Genomic DNA, 20418 nt, shown 5'->3' with positions numbered 1-20418 from the left:
AGCGAGGGTGGTTTGAACTGCCGTCAACATGCGTCTTGTTAAACTGTGGGAGGAAACAACAATATCTACAAAAAAAAAACAGTAAAAAAAGTTTGCACGTATGGAAAACACTCAGAACTTTTAAACAATGGCCTCCAACAGCTTCAATTGAAATGCAGGCTTTCGTTTTGAAACGCTCAAGCTGAAACCCCCATGGAGTAATAACACACTATGAGACTTGATGTTCTCTGCAATTATGTACAAAAATGAGCAAGACAAATGGGCCTTCAAAATAAAAATATCCAATATTCTGCAACAACAAGCTTGCATATACAGACGGATTGGTCTGATTTATAAAACATAAATGCATAGCTTGGTAACGCTCAAGTTTACAGCAGCTACAGTTGATCTGGGGGGAATAAAAGTTTATCTCACCTCCACAGCACTAGGAGTTTGATCAAGATGCGAATATTCTTCAGTGTTGTACGTAAGACATTATCGAGGATTAGTACTAATATTTAATAATTGGATAAAAAGTTTGATTATTTACAGCTGGAGGGAGGTATACAGAATATACATCCACAAGTAACCAATGTGTTTTAGTTCTTGACCAGCCCAACGGTTACATCTCTCAACCCCAACTTACAAACGGTACAGAGAGCTAACAGCTGGTAGCATGGTTAGCTGCACGGTCTGTGGCTCTGTCCTGTGTCTGCGGTGTATGTCTGGGTAAAAGCCCAAAGCTCTGGACGGCAAGAAACAAAATGTATTTTCAGTTTATATTTCTAATCTGCATGGAACTTCTTCAGTTTTCTCTCTTTCCTTCCATTCATGTTTATGTTAATCAGTTATTTCTCCTGTGTTTGTTAGCAATTCTTTCATCATTTTTTGTGTTTACGTCAAGTTAACCTCCACCGGTTAGTTTATTGTTTCCATGAGCTGCAGCACATTCAGTTACTTATATTCACTGGTTTATTACACCAGGCTGCTTTTTGGTTCTGTTGCCCTGCAGCAGTCATGTCAGGATTCAAACCCTGACCTGGATTTTGGATTAAATTAGCATGTTAGTGTTGCTCTGTGGTGAACTGGTGACCAGTCGAGGGCAGTGGGTTCCAAAGCTTCCGGTTTTTGACCCACAAAGTAAAAATGTCATGACCCAGACTCTCAAGCACACAAATATTTTTATTTAAAAAGTGTTATTATGACAATACAATTGGCATCAACAGCTAATATTAGCTAAACTTGTGTCGTTTCCATCATGCCTCTTCATACTTCCAGTTCCTCTAGTGCGTATCTTTTCACATCATTTTTTTGGATTCAGTGCTGCTTTCATTCATCACCACTGAACATTTGGGATTTAGTTTTTCTGTTTAGCTTGATCTTTTCCATGATTCTGTCTCCTGCCTGCCCTTAGATCCAATCAAACAGCAAAAACTGGCATGTAATATGTATGAGATGAATAAATTACTTGCCGTTATTTGTGTTCAGGTCATCAAACTGCGTTGCCAAAAAAAAATTTGACTTTTGAGAAGCTGGAAACAGATCTGTGAATTTATTCCACAAAATAAATAAATAAATCTTTGACTAATTAAATTGTTATATTAGTTTCTTCTATGAACAAAGTAGATAAAACTCAAAAGGCTTTTGTGCTACATTTAGCAAAACAACTAAAATGTGGTTAAAAACTGTAGATTAGAAAACCTGAATGCTTCAAAACTTTAACATTTTACTTGAATGTTCATCCATGTGCAGAACAGTAGAACCTGATGTTGGGCCACTGTAGCATTTCCAAACTACAGTATGTCCCGCTGGCAACGACTCGATTGCCGGTGAACTAATGGATGTATAATCTAATCAGAAACATCCAGAAAATGAAAAAGCATACCTAGAGACCAAAATGAAATTTTTTCCTACTTTGTTTGCTGAGCCACATGCTGAGATCCATGCATTACAGTATCCTAGCTCCTAATTAACTCAGAATTAACCTTCAACATGTTGACATTAATGTTTGGAACGGCAACAGGAAGCTAGTTTGGAGAGAAGATATATATAACAAACACAGGAAATAAACGAGTGAATAACTTATTTTTTATTATCATTTCACAGAAGACAGAATGTATCTATCTGTATAAACTGGATGTATAAATAATCTCTTTCCAATGCTGCTAATAAAGCAAAAGTCTACTTTTAGCCTTCTGCAATCGCTCAGAAAGCTGCCTTTCGTCTGAATTTTATGCAAGGACTTTGATAAAAGATAAGAAGGCGTTTATTACATAGTTGACTTATGAGTCAGACGTTATTGCTTCATGACTCAAATGCCACAAACACCAGATGCACCAAGCTGAAAAAAAATCAAACACAGCCATGCCTCACTAAAGAAAAGTTAGAATAATGTGAATCCTGCTCAGTGAGGTGTGTGGAATCGAGCGAAACCTGAATCAAATAGAGAATCAAACGGTTATTCATAGGAGCCTGTAAAACACAATGCAGTGAAATGTAATGAAAAGCCCTCTGATAAGTCCAACACAATATGAGATGTGACCTTCGAGAGTGTAGGTGGCAAAACGGAGCCAAGAACAGAGCCTATAGCATCAGCTTATGTGCAGAATATAAATATCAATAAAATGCCCCTGAAATCCATCTTCTGTCCCAGAGCTCCCTCTCAGTGTAATCAGATCACTATTTGTCATTTCTCTTTGGAATATAAAGTCAGAAGATTTTTACATTATCACAAAGCTGCCTCCTTTCATCCAACAAAGTATCTGACAATTACAAATGGACTAAACGTGCAGAATAAAAACCTTGCTGTCAGTTTCAGACCCAACTAAGCAAAACACTGGAAAAATCCAAACTATTTGATACAACAATTTCTTTCAATCTCTTCTTGTTTTTTTTTTTAAAGAAATATGAACAAAAGAAGAGGCCTTTAGTCTTCATAATCAAAGAAAGCATTGAGCACAAACAGTGATGAGATTGTAACAAATGTGCGAGAAGCACGCACGTCTGTTCCTTTGCTGCACAAGCCGGTTTGTACGAGAGCATGAATGATTGCGTTTGCCCAGGAGAGGATGTGTTTGTGTGCATGCATGCAGCCCCCCTACTTGCCATCTGCGTGTATGTGTTTGTAATGTGGTGATTGACTACAGCGCGCCTTAGTCGGGAGTTGCTGTGGTAACCAGGAGATTGTGCCGGCTGCATTGAGTGACGAGCAGCAACAGTGGGTGCTGCCGCTGACCTTGGGGAGTCAGGATCCTCATTGTGTGCGAGAGACTGCGAGGTTGGCTCTGCCTCATGCATCTCTACGTCTGTCTGTCTGTCTGTCAACAAGCCTGTCAGTCTAATTCAACTGTCCAGCTTGTTGGTGGCGCAGACGCACTGTGACATTTTCTCAGTAATTGAGCGTAAGACGTGTGCTATTTTGTCAAGATGCAACCTTTGTTGTGAGTGAAATGAGAAGTTTGGTAAAAACATGCGGATTAAGGTTGTATGACCATTTCATAAAAAAATTTTTTTCACATTAGTTATTTTTCAGGCACACTGTGTAATTTTATAGCACAATCGAGTAATTAGGTTCCCGTTAGCAGTTTTTTAATGCTGTTTTTTCCAAAATAACTTAAAAGAAATTTGACTTTGCATCTGAAAATGGCCTCTTAAAGAAGCTTCTACTCTTTCCGACACTCCAAATTCAACACGTCATCACATGAACACTCCTCCGTTATGCCGTTTACAGTTGTTTTTAGTAGGGATGCACCGATTTATCTGCTATCTTATTTGCTAAAAATCCGCCACTGTCCTCTTTTGCTCTGCAGGGACAGAGGTTTGACGGACACACCGGCCCACCAGGTCATGTCTGAACATTTGCAGTTAACAAGAGTCACTCCTGTTGCCAACTCGGCAACTTTCTTGCTATATTTAGCGACACTTCAGAGCCACATTAAGACCACAAAGTCGGCCTTCTATCACCTGAAGAACATCTCTAGGATTAGAGGACTTATGTCTCAGCACGATCTAGAGAAACTCATCCATGCGTTTATCTTTAGCCGCATTGATTACTGCAACAGCGTCTTCACAGGTCTGACTAATAAATCAATCAAACAGCTGCAGCTGATCCAGAAGCTGCTGCTCGGGTTCTCACTAAAACCAGGAAGATAGAGCACATAACACCAGTTTTAAAGTCCCTCCTCTGGCTCCCTGTAGCTCAGAGAATAGACTTTAAAATACTGTTGTTAGTTTATAAATCACTGAACGGTTTAGCACCACAATACCTTAAAGATCTGTTATTGCTGTACCAACCATCTGGACCCCTCAGATCTTCTGGTTCTGGTCTGCTCTGCATCCCCAGAACCAGAACCAAACGAGGAGAAGCAGCATTCAGTTTCTACGCACCACAGATTTGGAACAAACTTCCAGAAAACTGTAAAACAGCTGAAACACTGGGTGCCTTTAAATCTCAACTTAAAACCCACCTGTTTAGAGTTGCTTATGGCTAAATTAGGGTTATAGTGGGGGTTTTGATGTCTTCCATGTTTTCATGTCTTTAATGTTTTTAATTTCTTCTTCTTTCTTTTCGGCGTTTTAATGATGTAATGCTTTTTGTTTTTTTGTTTTTATTTTTATTTTGTTTTTTTATTTTTTTTAAATCTCTCTCTTTCTCACTGATTATTTCTGTTTTTATTTTAATTATGTAAAGCACTTTGAAATGCCTTTCTGCTAAAATGTGCTACACAAATAAAATTTGATTGATTGATTGATGATTCAAATTTAAAAAAAAATGGTATCCCCAAAATCGGAATCAGCGATCAGTCAGAAAATTGCAATTGGTGTACCCATAGTTCTTAGGGGTGTTGCACTGAGAAGTAGTTTGTATGGCAAACCCAGCAGACGTGCAGTTCCACACCAGCTCAGCTGGGAACTAAATCTCCACTGTAGAACTTTGGGTAAAAAGTCGGTGATTTAGCTGAGCAAGCATTTAGCCACCCACGAGATCCAAGAATTTCTCAAACACGCAAGAAAGAATCAAAGCAACACTCCAGGTATGTTTTTGATGAGGGACTAACATTAAAACATGATGAGAAGCTGGATGGAGAAGCTCAAAAAAGTTGATTTCATATAACACCTGTCTTATTAGCTATAAGGAGGATTTTGGGACTCAAAAAGCTGAGATGTCATCAATCACCTTCGAAGCAGAAGCAGTCTAATGCCCAGCTGCTGCTACGCTGCATGTTTTTTATCTGTCGCTGCTTTAAACCACCCGATTTAAATCAACGGGTCATCATCAGGCTTCTACACAACATGCTGGGATGTAATTACATTATTTAAATCAAGGACACGTCTAATGCATGCAGGAAACCCGCCCTTGAAGATCATAATTGGACGCTGCTTTTTGAATGCAAACAGTCTAATAGTGCTTTAAAATGAATCTACAGATTTCTGAGTTTTTCTCTATTTTTTGTTTCACTTAAATGTTTCAGAAACACCAAGTGAATTTTAGTGTCAGACAAAACAAAAATAATCTGGTTTTGTCTGAGTAAGCATAAAATTCAGTTTTTGTTAAGAGTAAAAACTATTCACCTGGCAGTATCTGAAAAGGGACTCACCAGTATTTGTGATAACAGCCAGTCTATTTTTGACATCACTATGGAGGTTGTTTACATTCAACAACCTCCAGTAAGCGTCTGCTTAAATTGGCTGTTTACTGTCAGCGTTATTGACAGCACCTCAATAGGAGTTAAGTCCAGACTTTGACTAGATCAATTCAAAATAATCATTTTCTGACCATTCAGAGTTGGACTTGCTGTGGTGCTTTGGCTCATTGTCCTCCTGCATAAGTATGTCTGAACTTATGGTGATAAAACCAGTGTTGGGTTTTTCTACTCAGGAGTTGATGGTGTTTTCCAGGAGCTGAGGAAGCAAAAAAAAAAGTCCAGACTGACAGATATCAATTACTTTGTGTTCCTGAGTGTCTTTGTATCAAGGCTGAATGTGTTGCTTTTTAAGATCTGGGATACTTTGTGTCATCAGTCAGTTTCTGTTTAAGAGATTCTTTCATTCTGCAAATCAGGCAGGAACCAGGCCTGCCTGGTTAAAACTGAATGAAATGATGGCAGTAAATTTGTGATTCAACAACAGGTACAATTTTTATTTTTACATAAGGACAGCTGGTGTGGACCAAGATTAACATAATTAACTAAAATGTATAAAAAAAAAACAAAAACAAAAATTGATTAAACATTTTCGTTAACTGGGATAAATAAAAATGGTAATTAGTGGGGAAAAACTGGGACTATATATTGTGCATTTATAACTAAAACGTACTGGAATCATAGATATAGCCTTTTTTTTGTGTTTATGAATCTTTTCATAAACAGATTATTTCTCCCCCACACAAGCAGTTTACGTCAGTTGTCAGCAAACAACGGCACACCATAACCTAACTAATAAAAACTAGCAAACACACTCTAAAAATTAATTAGAACAGAATTAGACAAACAAAAAGTCACAACAAAATAAAGCAAAATTATGATGACAAACCCAGAATGATTATAACCCTGGATTGGATAGTCTTTTATTTTACTAAAATAATAACTAATCAAAATAACTTTCCATGTTTGTTTAGCTTAGCTTTGTCTGCGTAGGGGTTAAATACTATCATGTCACCGAAACTGTAATTCAGCTTGCAATAGCTGTTGGCGTACCACAGCATTTAATCTTTGCCAGGGAAGAAGTGCATTACCATAACAAATGTAATATTCTAGGATATGAATGAAAATATGTTACAACGTAGAAAACACCTTTCTGATTATATGCAAGAGCTGCTTATAAATCGTGCGTTGAACGACCCAGAAAAATCTCCATTTGATAAGTGCTACTCCTTCACCCATGTGATGCACCGAGAAATGATTGGGTCCAAAAACATGAGCGTAGAGAGGATGTAGAGGACCTGGAATGAGATTTTGAAAGCACTTACGTCTGAAGTGCTTAACACAAAGGTAAGTAAAGTCTGTATTAGTCTGGATCTCTCCACACTTCATCACTAACACTTCACACCTTAATACAAACCAAAAATCACAACAATTTTATGGCAGGAAAAAAAATATTTAAATAAGTTCACCTATGAGGGGAAAAACCCAGAGCGAGAGAGAGAGAGAGAGAGACATCACCTTCCTTGTTCTTGCATAGTGTAAAAAATGTCACCGCCTTTTCCTAGGATAAATAATTCACAGAGAGACAGGCTGAGAGAATACAGATGGCTCTCGGCTATCCTTCAAACGACAATCTGACAAGGCTGAACAAGCTGTTCCTTAAAAGTTGCCAGGGAACCACTTTCCCTATCCTCTATTGATTTTAAGATCAGCGGTGAGCTCAAACAAGCAGCAAGCTAAGACAGTTACAAAAACAGAATTTCATCATTCTTGTGTTTAGCTTCTGTTTGTTCAAAAGAACAAGAACAGCTAAACAGATGGAAAGAGCCACAACGAAATAAAAAAAACAAACAAATGATCTGGATACATATTTCATGGCTCCACGTGAATCTTTAAATATTTCTCAAAAACACGCTGTACTTCACGTCTAATTAGTTAATGGCAGTCCTCATCATTAAGCAAGAAAAAAAAAAGCATATCAATATGGCGGATAAGTCCTAGAGCTGCTGAGGATAATGAAAGCCTTCGCCGACATCAGGATCCATGGCAACCGATCAAACTCAATCAATCTAAGAGGACCTTGCCATATGAAAGCTCCTGAGGAGTCACAAAATTGATCTTTATCTGATATTATTTTGTCAGTTTTATACAGTTATTCTATTGACCTTTTCCAGAAGCAGAGAGCCGTTCTGACGTAAATGTATAAACAGAAAGACCTTGTCTTATACTGGCGATTTAAACTAGATTTTGCAGAAAAAGAAAAAAGAAAATCACATTTATCAGATAAAAATACCTCCTTATGCTACATAGAGTGACTTAAAGTATTTGTAGTTCCTTTGTATATTAGAACTCTAAGCCTTTCTGTATTTGTTTGCAGTTCATATTTAGTTCATAACAACTGAGAGGAAAATGATGAATGGTTTTCAAACTCTTTTGCAAATACAAATGTGACAAATGGGGCATGCATTTGTATACAGCACCTTTAAGGCCCAGTCTACAACGGAAAGTTTTTTGTTTTTTTTCCAAGAACGGCTCATTGTTTTCAGAAAAGGTTTCATCCACATGGAAACACAGAGACAGTGCCTGAAAACGCTGCTTTTTCTCACCCAGACCTGAAACTGGAGTGTGGGATACATGAGGTTAGCTGTAAACACAACATAAAACAAGAACAACAAAGTGAAAGTTTCAGTGTGGACTTGGGGCACAAACAGTTAAAAAAAAAAACACCTTTTGCTGCAGTTACAGCTGCGAGTCTTTTGTATGTCTTTACCATCTTTGCACATCAAGGGACTGAAATCCGTACTTACAGAATAGTTCACTTTCAATCAGATGGGATAACGAGTGTTTATAGGCAGAAAATGTCTAGTCTTGCTGCAAATTCTCGATTGGATCGATCTAAATGAGTTTATCGTAGATCTGCTGTTGCTGACCTGCTGGAAATTAAACCTCTGCTCCTGCCTCAAGACGCTTTCAGCCTCAGTTTCTTCCAGAATAGCTTCATTCATCTATCCATGGACTGGGAACACCTTCTCTGTCTCTGCTGAAGAAAAGCAGCATGATCCTGTCATATTTCACCGTGGAGATGGTGCATTCAGGCTGTTAGTTTTATATAGGATTTTGAATCTAGGCCAGAATCTCTGCAGAAACTTCTCCAGCGGTACCGTAAGTTTCTAACTACTGTCCTCCTTGCCTGACCGGTCAGGTGGGCGGCGGCCATATCCTGGTAAGTTTGCACTTATGCCATAATTTATTAACATTTTTGAATGATGGATTGAACAATTATGAAATAAACCGCTTTACTTTTCTTCACATCTTTACCTCTGGCATTTCTGTTGTCTTCCTTTGTGCTTTTTGTTCACTAACATCTTCCAAGAAACCTTAGAGGTTTCAGACAACAGTTGTATTTATACAAAGTATAAATTACAAACAGATGGAATCAATCTACTGATTAAGCACCATCTGCTGAATGTTATTCCAGGGTGTCAGAGTAAATAGTTTGAAATGAAAAGTGCAATCACACACAAAATGAAAATCAGTTTCTTTCCACTTCAAATGGCAGTGGAAGTAGAATTAGTCACAATGAGATAACTTGATTAGCTGCCTTCTTTCAAACTATTAACATACTTTTATGTGGTACTGTAATAATGACTTCTCTGTCGGACAGTTGCTTATGGACTGAATGGTAAATGAACTGAACTTATATACCATTTTCCAATAATGTTGACCACTATAAGTGCTTTACACTAGAGTCACATTCACCCATTTACACACCGATACGCAGTCGACCTCAATAAAAGAAATAAAAACTGCGTTGAAGAGAGAAAAGACTGCTAAGATTTTTCAACTCAGTAATAAGCTCCAATTTAATGATTGGCTGAAAGTAAAACAGGGGAATTTTACTCCCATCCTCTTAGACTAGGAACACAACACTTCATGCATCATTTTTAATTGACCAATTCCAATGCAAAAAGTACCATAATACTCTAAAGTTTTGAATTCTGTAGGGCAGTGGTCCTCAAACTTTTTCCTGTGAGGGCCCAGAAAGCACATGGGCAAAAACCGTTAGTGAAACGGTCACCGGGACTGACTAGTATATATTCCTTATAGGGAAAGTAACTTTAACATATGAATTCCTCATATGTTAACATAAAGGCTCGTTTTGAAGTTGCTACTTACAGGCATTGCTTCGAAGAATTCGACCTGGAATGCGGCGTTCATAACAAACACATGTGTTCTGAAATCTGCTCTAGCGCTACCAAATGTTAAATAACATGAAAGTCAAGCAGTTCCCTAAAAGTCCAACAGATGGCAGCAATGCGCCATGCAAAACAAAACACCCACAGTTTACAGGACACACTTCCTGCTACAGAGCCCCCTGGTGGTTGAAGAAAAATCCACGTATAAGCCGACCCGCGGGCCGTAGTTTGGGGACCACTGCTGTAGGGTGAAAGTAGCAAAGCTATCGCTTTTAACAATATTATTTATTTTAATGGTAGCATACCTAATCCGTCTACGTACAGATTAGGTATGCTTATGTATTGCTTTAGCTGAAGCAACAACTACCGTTTCAAAACAGGACTGCAGGTGTGGTGTATTTTATGCACCTACTCCCTGTTGTCCTGGTCTCACATAACCATTATTTAACATGCAATATTATATTCTGATTTAAAAATGTGATGTTGTGAAGTGGAGGCGGCAGATCACAGCACAGAAAAATGAGCAGAAGCAGAGCTGAAGGCCAGTAATTTCCTAAAGTCATGCAGGTAAAAGTATAACTTTTAAATTCTCTTGGTAGCTGGACCGTGTCACCAATTAGACTATTTTCTAACAAAAATCCCACATTATCAATTATACAACATTTTATATTGTTCTTATTTGAGATGTTACCCAGTTATATTAAAACTGTTGAAACTATTTGCAGCACAGCAAAAGGGTGTTTTGAAAACAACCCTGTTGGATGTTTAATCTGGTCTAATCTGATTAGTAAAGGCTCATAATAAATCATGAAAGTTTACACAACCGTGGAATTTGAGATACAACATACAGACGCTGACGCCACCCAACCTAGCAGGTTCCCTATAGTGAGAATGTTGTGATTTCTAAATTTGATTTTGATCAATTTAGTTCTACTTCTGCACCAATTGAGAGTGAGAGAGGTTTTCCCACATACTTTACACAAAGTAACCCAATAAATCTACAGAAAACATTATTAGTCAGTTGGAAGACACAAAACAACAACTCAATTTTAACTTTCTGATTCAGAGAGCCTCAACTAGTTAGGAATCAAAATGCAATAAAAAAACAACTTTAAAAAAAGTATAAACATATACATATTTCTACCACGGTTTAGAAAAATACAATCCTACGACACAATAGGACAGCTGTGGGACACTTACATAACGCCAATTCTATAAATCACAAATAAAATATGTAACAAGAAGGCCAGACTAATTCTGACAGGAGCTAAACCCGTCTCTTGGTAAACTTCAACGGCCACGGTCTTCCTTCAACATACAAACTATTCACAAGTATGCAAGTTCCTGGTGTGGTTAGTACTCCTGTCATCACCAGTGGTCAGAGGGTGAGATGCTGACCATGCACATTGTCCATCACAAAGGCAACATGGAGACACAAAGATCAAACAACTATACATCCAAACACCCAGAGCCAAGTGGCCCATTGACTAAACATGGAGCATCTGCAGAGAACCCATTAGAAAAGGCCCAAGCTGGGACTCCATCCCTGGACATTCCAGCTGCAAAACAACAGTCCTAACAACAGCAGCTCCATCCTATTGAGAAAAAAGCAGAACATTACATCTTGATGCAGAGAAAACATCTGTTATTATGACCATATGTGTCATGTAAATATTCATTAATCAAGATGTCAAGAGACATTAGTTTGTGTAGCAAAAGTGTACTGTAATGTAATGACAAATACATCCCAGGGAAAAATAAACATCCTTGTTTACAGTGATTTATTTTTTTTGAAGATGTAAACACCAGCATGTAGAAAATATGCACTAAATCTATCCATCCATCCATCCATTTTCTTGCACCCTTGTCCCTTAGTGGGGTAGGGAGGGTTGCTGGTTCCTCTCCAGCTGACGTTGCAGGCGAGAGGTGGGGTCACCCTGGACAGGTCGCCAGTCTGTTGCAGGGCAACACAGAGACACACAACCATGCACACGCACACACTCACACCTATGGGCAATTTGGAGAGGAAAGTTAACCTGACAGTCATGTTTTTGGACTGTGGGAGGAAACTGGAGTACCTGGAGAAAACCCACGCATGCACAGGGAGAACATGCAAACTCCACGTAGAAAGACTGGGGTCGGGAATCGAACCCAGAACCTTCTTGCTGCAAGGCAACATCTCTCCCAACTGCGCCACTGTGCAGCCCGCACTAAATCTATTTATTCAGTATTAAACAAATTAATTGTATTCGGATGATTTACTAAAGCCTTATTATTATGTATTTTTATTAAGTAATAATAGATGGATTGATTTTAAAGTTGTTGAGTACGGGTGTGGCAAAGTGTCGGCCATCGCTTCAACCATTGTTTACATCTGGATTTATTATGTCTGTCTTGGTAAAGGAATATATATGAGCAGAAAAAGAATCTGTGTGAACGAGACTTTTGTTTCTCAAATGATTAAAAGTCATTTAATTCAGCGTTCATTTGAAAGGATAATTATGTAGTCATTGTTATGATATTAGCTAACATGAAAAGATTGTTATGATCCATTAACATCCCTAGTCCATCAGTGTTACTGGCTAATAATCATTTTTCTCTCCCAAAGTAAAACATATGCAGCAATTGCAATCTGTAGTTTACATACTGGCTGATTACATGAGATTAAAACACCAGCCTCGTTAAGTTCGCTTTAAATAAACTCTAGTTCGTTAGTCTAAAAAGTTCTGTTCATTTGAGGCGGAGTGAATCTGTGATCAAACTCTGATGCAGACAAAAAGGACGAACTCTGGTTCGTCTACAAACCCAGGTTTCGGTTCAGTTGAAGTGAACTCTGATGCAGTTCCAATATGTGAACGCTAAGCGGCCCAGACAGTGCTCCAAAAGCAGGAAGTGGACTGCAGCGCTGGGCATTCTGGGTAAATACAATCAAAACAAATATGTGAGATTAGCGCCAGCAGGAGAAATGGTTGGTGGTGTTTTGCCAATGACAAAAGAGAAATCCCACAATTGCTAAGATCTGACGCAACATTTTTTACATTTTGTGAATAAGGATGTTACACTCAGTGTCTCCTTCAGCATTTTTCAAGTTATTTCCTTCAGTGGTTCTTGGTGCAGCGCCGCCACAGGTCAGAGAGTGAAAGGATTGCTCAAAGGGTTTGGTTGGTTTGACAGTGCCTTGGGAAAATTAACCGATTGAAAATGTAACAAATATTTCAATTCTATCAGACTACCAGGTATGAAAACACACTAAGACTCGAGTGTCAGACCACAAAGTCCAGATCAAGCCTCAAATCATCATGGCACAAGTCAGAGTCAAGTCTGAAGTCTATTTTTGTGACTTGGTAGGAACCTCAAACTCAAGTCATTATTTCTCAGCCAGTTTATCTCTAAACTTTTTATTTCAGTTCATCTGCCTAATGACTGAGGTATTTTTTGATTATATGCACCTGGTTACAGTTATTGTTCCTTAGACAATAATCCAAGTCATTTTCAGTAATAACTGAGAAAGTAAAACATTTGCAAAAACAACAAGACTGACTAGGAGCTCTGCAGTTTAGAAAGTTTTCAGAGAAAACAGAGCTGTTGGTGAAATTTATATAAATAATCTTCAACTGTAATCAACTTTGAAAGAGCAGTTACTGTTAGCATAATTTGCGGTTGTAAATAGTGCAGGAGGTAATATGAAAAGTCATTTTCAGTGACAAAGTGGCCATATTTGCTTAACTGCTTGAAACTAAACTGTTCTTGGTACAGTGCCACAGCCTCACATCAGCGTCTTTTCTAGACAAGGCAGACATCTGTCTCTGTACAAAACCGTCTGAAACACTGACTGCACAGCACCTGTCCAGAACCAAACAAAACCCACAAAGGTAGAAAGAAACCAGTGAACAGAGAAGACCAAAATAGCCCAGAAAGAGAGAAAAAAAATATTGATTCTGTGAAGACCTGAGTTCATGCAAAGGTTTCTCTGCTTGCTCTGTTTGTGTAAAGAGATGCCAGATTGGTAATACCAAGCTCACAGCTTGCTAACGGCTTTATGAATATGTGTTTGTGGCGTTGCTTGCAAACTTTTATAAGCAACTTCTGGGTTGCTGTTTGAAATAACTGGAACTCTGCTTCTGTAAGATCGGTTGGCTTTAAAAACAGAATTCAGAATATTTAGGATGTCGTCTCCATATACCAACGACTAACGCCCCAAACATTTGAATATACAGAAAAAAAATAAATCTGTGGGGGATTATCAATCAATAGTGGTAAGCAGGGGGCACAGAGGGTGCTTGAGAGGATGTTCTCAGATTGATTTCTCACCCAAAATCAATGCCTGAGACCTGCGTGAGTGAAGTGAGAATCAAGGATGTGTGTCGGTAAAGTCGGAGGAAGAAGAAATGGCAGACGCATAAAGTACGGGGAAGGATGTATTGATGAAGCCAGCGGACCATCTGTGGAGCTGTTAAAGACACACTGCAACGTGGGGATGGGGTGGCAACAACAAAAAAAATCAATATATTCCGCCACCCATTGAAAGCAGCCAGGCTCCAACCCCTCACCTCTAAGAAGTGACTCAACTTCTCTGGTTTGGCTCCTGACAACAGATTAACTTGCTTTCCTCGAAGTCATGAAGGGAATCATTGATTATCCACGCAGCAGCACACATCACCAACATTCCAGACTTTGGGACTGTGTTTATCTCTCACACAGGTTGCCGTGGCTCCAAGGAGCATCCCTAAATATTTAGTCAGGGAGAAAATGTGTTGAATTTTGATAGCTTGCTTTGTGTCTCTAAACTGCACTGTAACAACTTCATGATCCAGCTTTGGAGCTCAGTCAGACGACAAAAAGAGGGAGAGAAGAGCAGCTTTAACTTCAATCTAAATATATTTCCACTCCCCAAAAAAATGAATCCAGCAAATCAGAAGAAGAACATGATTTCTAAAACGTAAAGCCAAGCTTGAAATTCTCACAAGGAAAAAAAAAAGTGTTTGTTATTGTAATGAGGTGGGTGAGATGGGAGAACATGAGCTTTACATTGTTTTCACAGTAATGAAATGGAATCAATGAGGCTGCACTCTAACTAACTGCACTCTATCAGGCTGTCAGTGAATGTTGCAATGCTTTCCTAAATGCATCAAAAAGTCTTCATTATAGGCAGATTGGTCTGTTTTGAGCACAGATTGATCCTGTTTAAGTCTGACACTAAACCACAACCGTTTGCAGATAAAATGCTTTCGCCTGGAACGTCTTTGAAAAGAAAAATCTCAATATTGTTTCAGAAAACTGAAAAAATGAATGATGGAAGATCAATGTAAATATATATAAAAAAACATTCAATCCAAACTGCTACTATAGTCTTTACTATATGATTTCCATAATAACATATCGTCACCTTCCTAAAATAATGGCCTGTCATTTTTTGACATAAGTGATTTTGGCATAATAATAATAATAATAATAATAATAATAATAATAATAATAATAATAATAATAAATAAGTCACCGCCTCTCTTTCCAAAAGATGGTTTAGGTTAAGGTGACGATATGAAGCATTTCTGTAAAGAAATAAGAGTTTAATTACAGATGCGCATCACGAAAACAACAGGACTCTGCTTGTCTCTGCTGGTGGTATTTTCAAATAAAATTCAAGAAACAAAAGAGCATTCTACGTATAATCAAATTATCCGACAAGGCGAAGTGAAGGAAATGTAGCAGACTCTGAAACCTGGGTCAACCTGTTGAGAAGGGAACACTCACAATGCTGAAATTACGCGGCCCGCAGGGCTCTCCCTGGTACCGACAGTACAGCAGCATCTCCTCCAGCTGGTGTCCCAGCCGGTCCAGCAGCTCCTTCATACTCGGCTGGGACTCCAAAGGAGGAGGAAGGAAGTTTTTGAAGTCTAAAATCCGCGACAGCCACGGCGGCTCGCTGCCCGCGCTCTCTCCGCCGTCACCCAGCAGAGCCAGAAGCGCCTCTTTCGCAGCGGGGGAGACCTGCAAGTTGGGCGAGTCGGGTTCCTTCTCCAGCAGCCCCAGCCACCTCCCGGACGTGAATATGTCCGTCTTCTTCATGCGTCGAGGCAGCAGCAGGTTCTGGTTGCAGATGGTGACGGCGGGGAAAACCAGCCGCTTGGCGTACACCATGTGCGCCTTGGTGTACATGGGCGAAGAGAGCAGGTACCGCACTCTGTTGGAGGACCAGGCGAAGAACAGAGCCACGGCCGCCAAGAACGCAAGAAGCCACGCAACTCTCCGTGGGTACGAGCCGCTGAGGAAGATGTGCCGTAAGCCGTGCAGGGTTGTGTGTTTCAGGAAGAGTTTCCCAGCTTCGGTGAGAGAACCCGGGCTCGGCTTGGATCCAGAGGACGGGCACATTTTCGGGAAACGCCGGTGCGCACATTCAACATCGGTCCCGCCGTGGTCAGGGTGACGGAGCCAGGACTCGTCTTTGCGCACTCGGAAGGGTGCAGTTAGTGAGAGGATTTTTTTTTTTTTTTTTTTAAAGAGAGGAGAGGCTGAAGCGCACGCAGCTCCTCTCGGTCCTCTCAAGCACTGAGCAGCAGCTTGAGGCGGTGATGGGGGAGTATTTTGTCAGGCGCGCAGCGCTCCCTGAGCGTGTCCGGGAGGGGGAAGTGAAGTTAGTCAGAATGATTTAGTGCGCTAATGTGCAGCAACAGGAGTCAGGGGGATTATTTCATCTAAATTACAAGCAGTTAAACTCCGAGAATACGTTCCAAAGAGACGACAAATTTAGTTAAAATCACACAATCATATTTCATAGCACGTTCATCCCGCCTGCTTCCAAGATTATAATTTTCCAATTCCTCACATCTCCCCCCGAACACAGTGCGTGTTTTACGCACACAAACACACACAGAGACGGACATGTGTCATAAATTAGGATATGATCTAAACGTCTATTAAGTAGTGAAGTTCATATTTATTATAGATTTATTACATAGAGATTGATATTTTTATGTGTTTATGTAGATTTTATAATAAGGGTTGCATATTATAAAAACACAACATTAGGATTCTCTGGAAATTTGAATAATGAAAAGGGATTCTTCACACATATGTCATACAACTATTCATATGTTCTCCAGGAAATAGCTGATTAAAAAGCATCCAATCATATTCTTGAAAAGTTAAGTGGAAGGAAAAACTGTGCATGTTCTGATTTCAAGCTGCTTACGGTCCAGTGTGAAGTTTCAACAGTTGATGATGATTTGAAGAGCCATGTTACTTGCTACTGCGTTTTATCAAGTGCAAAGTCAACACAGTTGTCTACCATACAACTGTGCCAAAAGTACCACAGCTTAATGAGCGCACATCGTTTGACTGGCTTCCAGAGTCCCACTGACTGAATCTCTGTTTTTTTTAAAGAGGAAAATAAAAATCAAGTTAACAAGATGAGCTGAGGGCTTTCTTTATTCGCTGCAGTCTTTCTATAATTATTATTTATTATGTATTATTTAATCTACAGTCATGACCCGATCAGTCTCGTTTGTCAGCTTGCAAGTAACTTTTGGGAATAACAACCTTTAAGTAGATATTAAACATAAGTTTAATCTCTGCACATACTTTTAAAAACATTTCTGTTTCTAAAAATATTTTTTTTATTGGTCTGATATTATATTTTAATATTAAATGTTGTGTTTTCATTAGCCGTTAGCAGAAAATCAACCTGATTGAGAAAAATCATGATGTTTGGCAAATCGATCTATGTAATGTGTTTCACTGATAGAGTTACGGAAATAAATGGACTTTTCAATAATTTTCTAATTTAATAAATGGGTCTATATATAACATACAGTACACATACACTTTTCAATAGACTAATAAAATTAAATACCTTTTGCAACGTTCAAGATTAACAGAAATAAACTGACTTGAAATAATCAATTTGTGTGGAATGGCTGTATATACATCTTCTAAATTGAATTGCTAAAATAAATGACCTTTCCTATGATATTCTAATTTACTGAGATGCACCTATAAATTGCTGCTGAATATGATTAGTGAAGCTTGCTGACTGAAATCTCTGGGCTCAGTAAATGCAGATCATTTGTCTTCCTTTTCAACTCCGTCGCACACATAAATAGCTTTGGGGACACGTGCACCTTAACTCCTGCGAGCTTCGCAGCTTCTCACTCAGTGTTTAACACTTACTTTACAAAGGTTAATAGTAGAGGGGATGTTGTCTGCAACATGAGAGCGACACCAGTTACATTACTCATTATCCTGCATCGCTCACACTCGCATGAAGGGTAAGTAAAGCTGACATTACAGAACGGACAGATGGGCCTCAGTCAAACGTAACGTCAGAAGGAAAACAGAAAGGTCAGGATGCTGCTGGGAAGTTAATGAAAGTCCTGTGATGCTTCTTTGAAGGATGAAGTCTAAATACGCTAAAGCGCACCTTTAATTGATTGCATGGTGGGTGTTTTTGACTGCGTCACGCCCAGGTTTGTTTGCATCGAGGGCGGAGCTTTTGTCAGGACTTACAGCCATTGACAAAGCGTCTGCAAAAACAATCTCCCTCTTGGGGTTTTTGGTCAAGCTGTAGCTCACGCTTGGTTGGCCATCAACACACACAGAGATTCGAGAGTAAGAGCTGCTGTGCAAAGTGTCTGCTCCACCTCTGGAGCAGAGAGTGTGGGTTTATTGCTCCGTGCATGACGGAGGAAAAAGAATTGAGCATGAAAGAGAGGAGGAAGGGAAGTCAGCAGAGGAGCACTTAGAAAATCAATGTTTCACATCTTGTCACTTTATTCTGAAACGTGGAGAACTGCTAAAATACGTGAAGACAATGACAGGCAAGGCATCCAAAAGGTACTAATCAAGTAAAAGTGGAAAGCTGCGTATTTGTTCATTTAAGTCATCAAGCTCAGGCCTGCAAAAGTAATATCACATTCATGTTTTGAGATAATTATAAATTTGCTCAATTATCATAATTTAAGTGTCTAAACGTTGCAGGGTGAAGCAGAAAAATCACTTTTCTATGGTTCTCTACTTTCTGATACATTTAGCAGACAGATTGATCCGACACCCAATAATTATGTGCCATTCCAAGACAGACACACTTCATGTCTGCCATGTGCGCTTTTTCTCCACTCAAAATGAAAACTTTAATTAAACATTTGTGGAGGTTTTTTTTTTTTTTTTTTGCATTATACTAGCATGCAAATTAAGACTTTTTATTAATTCCAGTCATTTGAAAGTCTACAATTTTTTCTTAAATGGCAGACATGGAATCAAGATCGATTTTTTGAATAAATATAATAAGAAGTTTTAAAATTGTCGTTAGATGTTTGTGTTTGTGATGAACCTTTTGCCTAGTGACCGCTGGAGACAGGCCACTAAACGGATTCACAAAAGTCTCTTTTTAAATGTACAATCTGCACCTTCTGAACAATTTGAAATAAGGTTTGGTGCAGCTAATTTTTTTTTATGTTTGACCAAGGTAGTCAACATTTTGTTTTTGTCAGTTTCAGTTATTTATTTTACATTAGCTGTTATACTCCTAATTGCACTGACTGAACAAATTATAGTTGTGTTGATTTTACAAGCTTGTGGAGCTATTGTGGTGCATTTAAGTGACAAATAAATGTTATTTACATTACATCACATTTATGTCTGTGTTAAAAAAGAAACATTTTAAAATCAATCCAGCACTGATTTTCTGTATCTGATTGGTATCGGCTGATGTTCAACTTCAGATATCGGTAGTGAAAAAAGTGGATCGGTGCAAACGATCCCAGTGAACCGATTTTCACTGGGAAAAAAGTGAAGTAAGTGTAATGTGTTTATATTTTCACACTTGTATCGGGACCCTAACTGCAGAGTTTTGGACATTTGAAGACGTTTGGACATTACAATAGTCCAACATAGAGGAGATGGGGATCAGTTTCTCTGCGTCTGGTAGGGAGAAGTTAGAAAGGTAATGGATGGAGATCTGGCAGAGTTAGGAGTCCATTTTAGCTCCAAGGTCAGTAACTGATGGGCAGAGGGCGGCGTTGTGACCACAGAAAGTGACGCTGATTACAGGAGATGACTGGATGTGTTTATTTGTAGAAAGCTGTGGCACTTTTATCTCTCGAAATTTGAGATGAAGGCGATTTGATTTACAAAGTCAACGGAGAGTTTGTTATATGAGTAGTTGTGTATTTCAGAGCCTAGATTAATTTTGAACTACAATATTTTCTGTTTGGACATGAACATTAGAATTTCTAAGATCAATAGACGTGTCTGTTGCATATTTATAAAGTTGTTAAAGTTGCAGGAAACAACAGTTTTTTAATGGAATTGGACACGTTGCATTGTACAAACCTATTTGTGAAAATCTTGTGGCTGATTGAGTTAGAATGGAAGGAATCAGATGGTAATGATCTTATTTGACCAATAAAGGTCAGGATGATCACAGCAATATTAAAATAATACCATTTATCAACTTTAAAGAAGTTCTGACTTCTAAAACAAACTGAACGCAGCAGTTTGTTTTAGTGAGTTAAACACTAAGGGTGTCTCAATAGAACATTTTCAATTCCAATTCGATACCGATATTGCAGTTTTGAATATTGCCTGATACCGATATTGACCTGATA

General features: G+C 38.8%; 1 protein-coding gene across 3 annotated transcripts in view; it reads right to left on the bottom strand.

Annotated features, from left to right (window-relative positions):
* asic1b (acid-sensing (proton-gated) ion channel 1b) overlaps positions 1-20418 on the bottom strand; it is a 203500-nt gene that overhangs the window by 38695 nt on the left and 144387 nt on the right. The window contains exon 1 of one of the 3 annotated variants that reach the window (XM_008408899.3): positions 15569-16643. The exons of the other annotated variants lie outside the window; for them this stretch is intronic. Coding sequence (XP_008407121.1) covers positions 15569-16186 — 618 coding nt within the window. The 5' untranslated portion in view covers positions 16187-16643. Of the gene's footprint in view, positions 1-15568; positions 16644-20418 lie in introns of those variants that run through there. 3 annotated transcript variants of the gene reach the window in all.

This window comes from Poecilia reticulata, chromosome 5 (genome assembly GCF_904066995.2).
Source record: "Poecilia reticulata chromosome 5, P_reticulata-male-v2, whole genome shotgun sequence".
Taxonomy (NCBI): Eukaryota; Metazoa; Chordata; class Actinopteri; order Cyprinodontiformes; family Poeciliidae; genus Poecilia; species Poecilia reticulata.
Note: the sequence above shows the minus strand (reverse complement) of the source record. Positions and strands in the feature narration are given on the sequence as shown.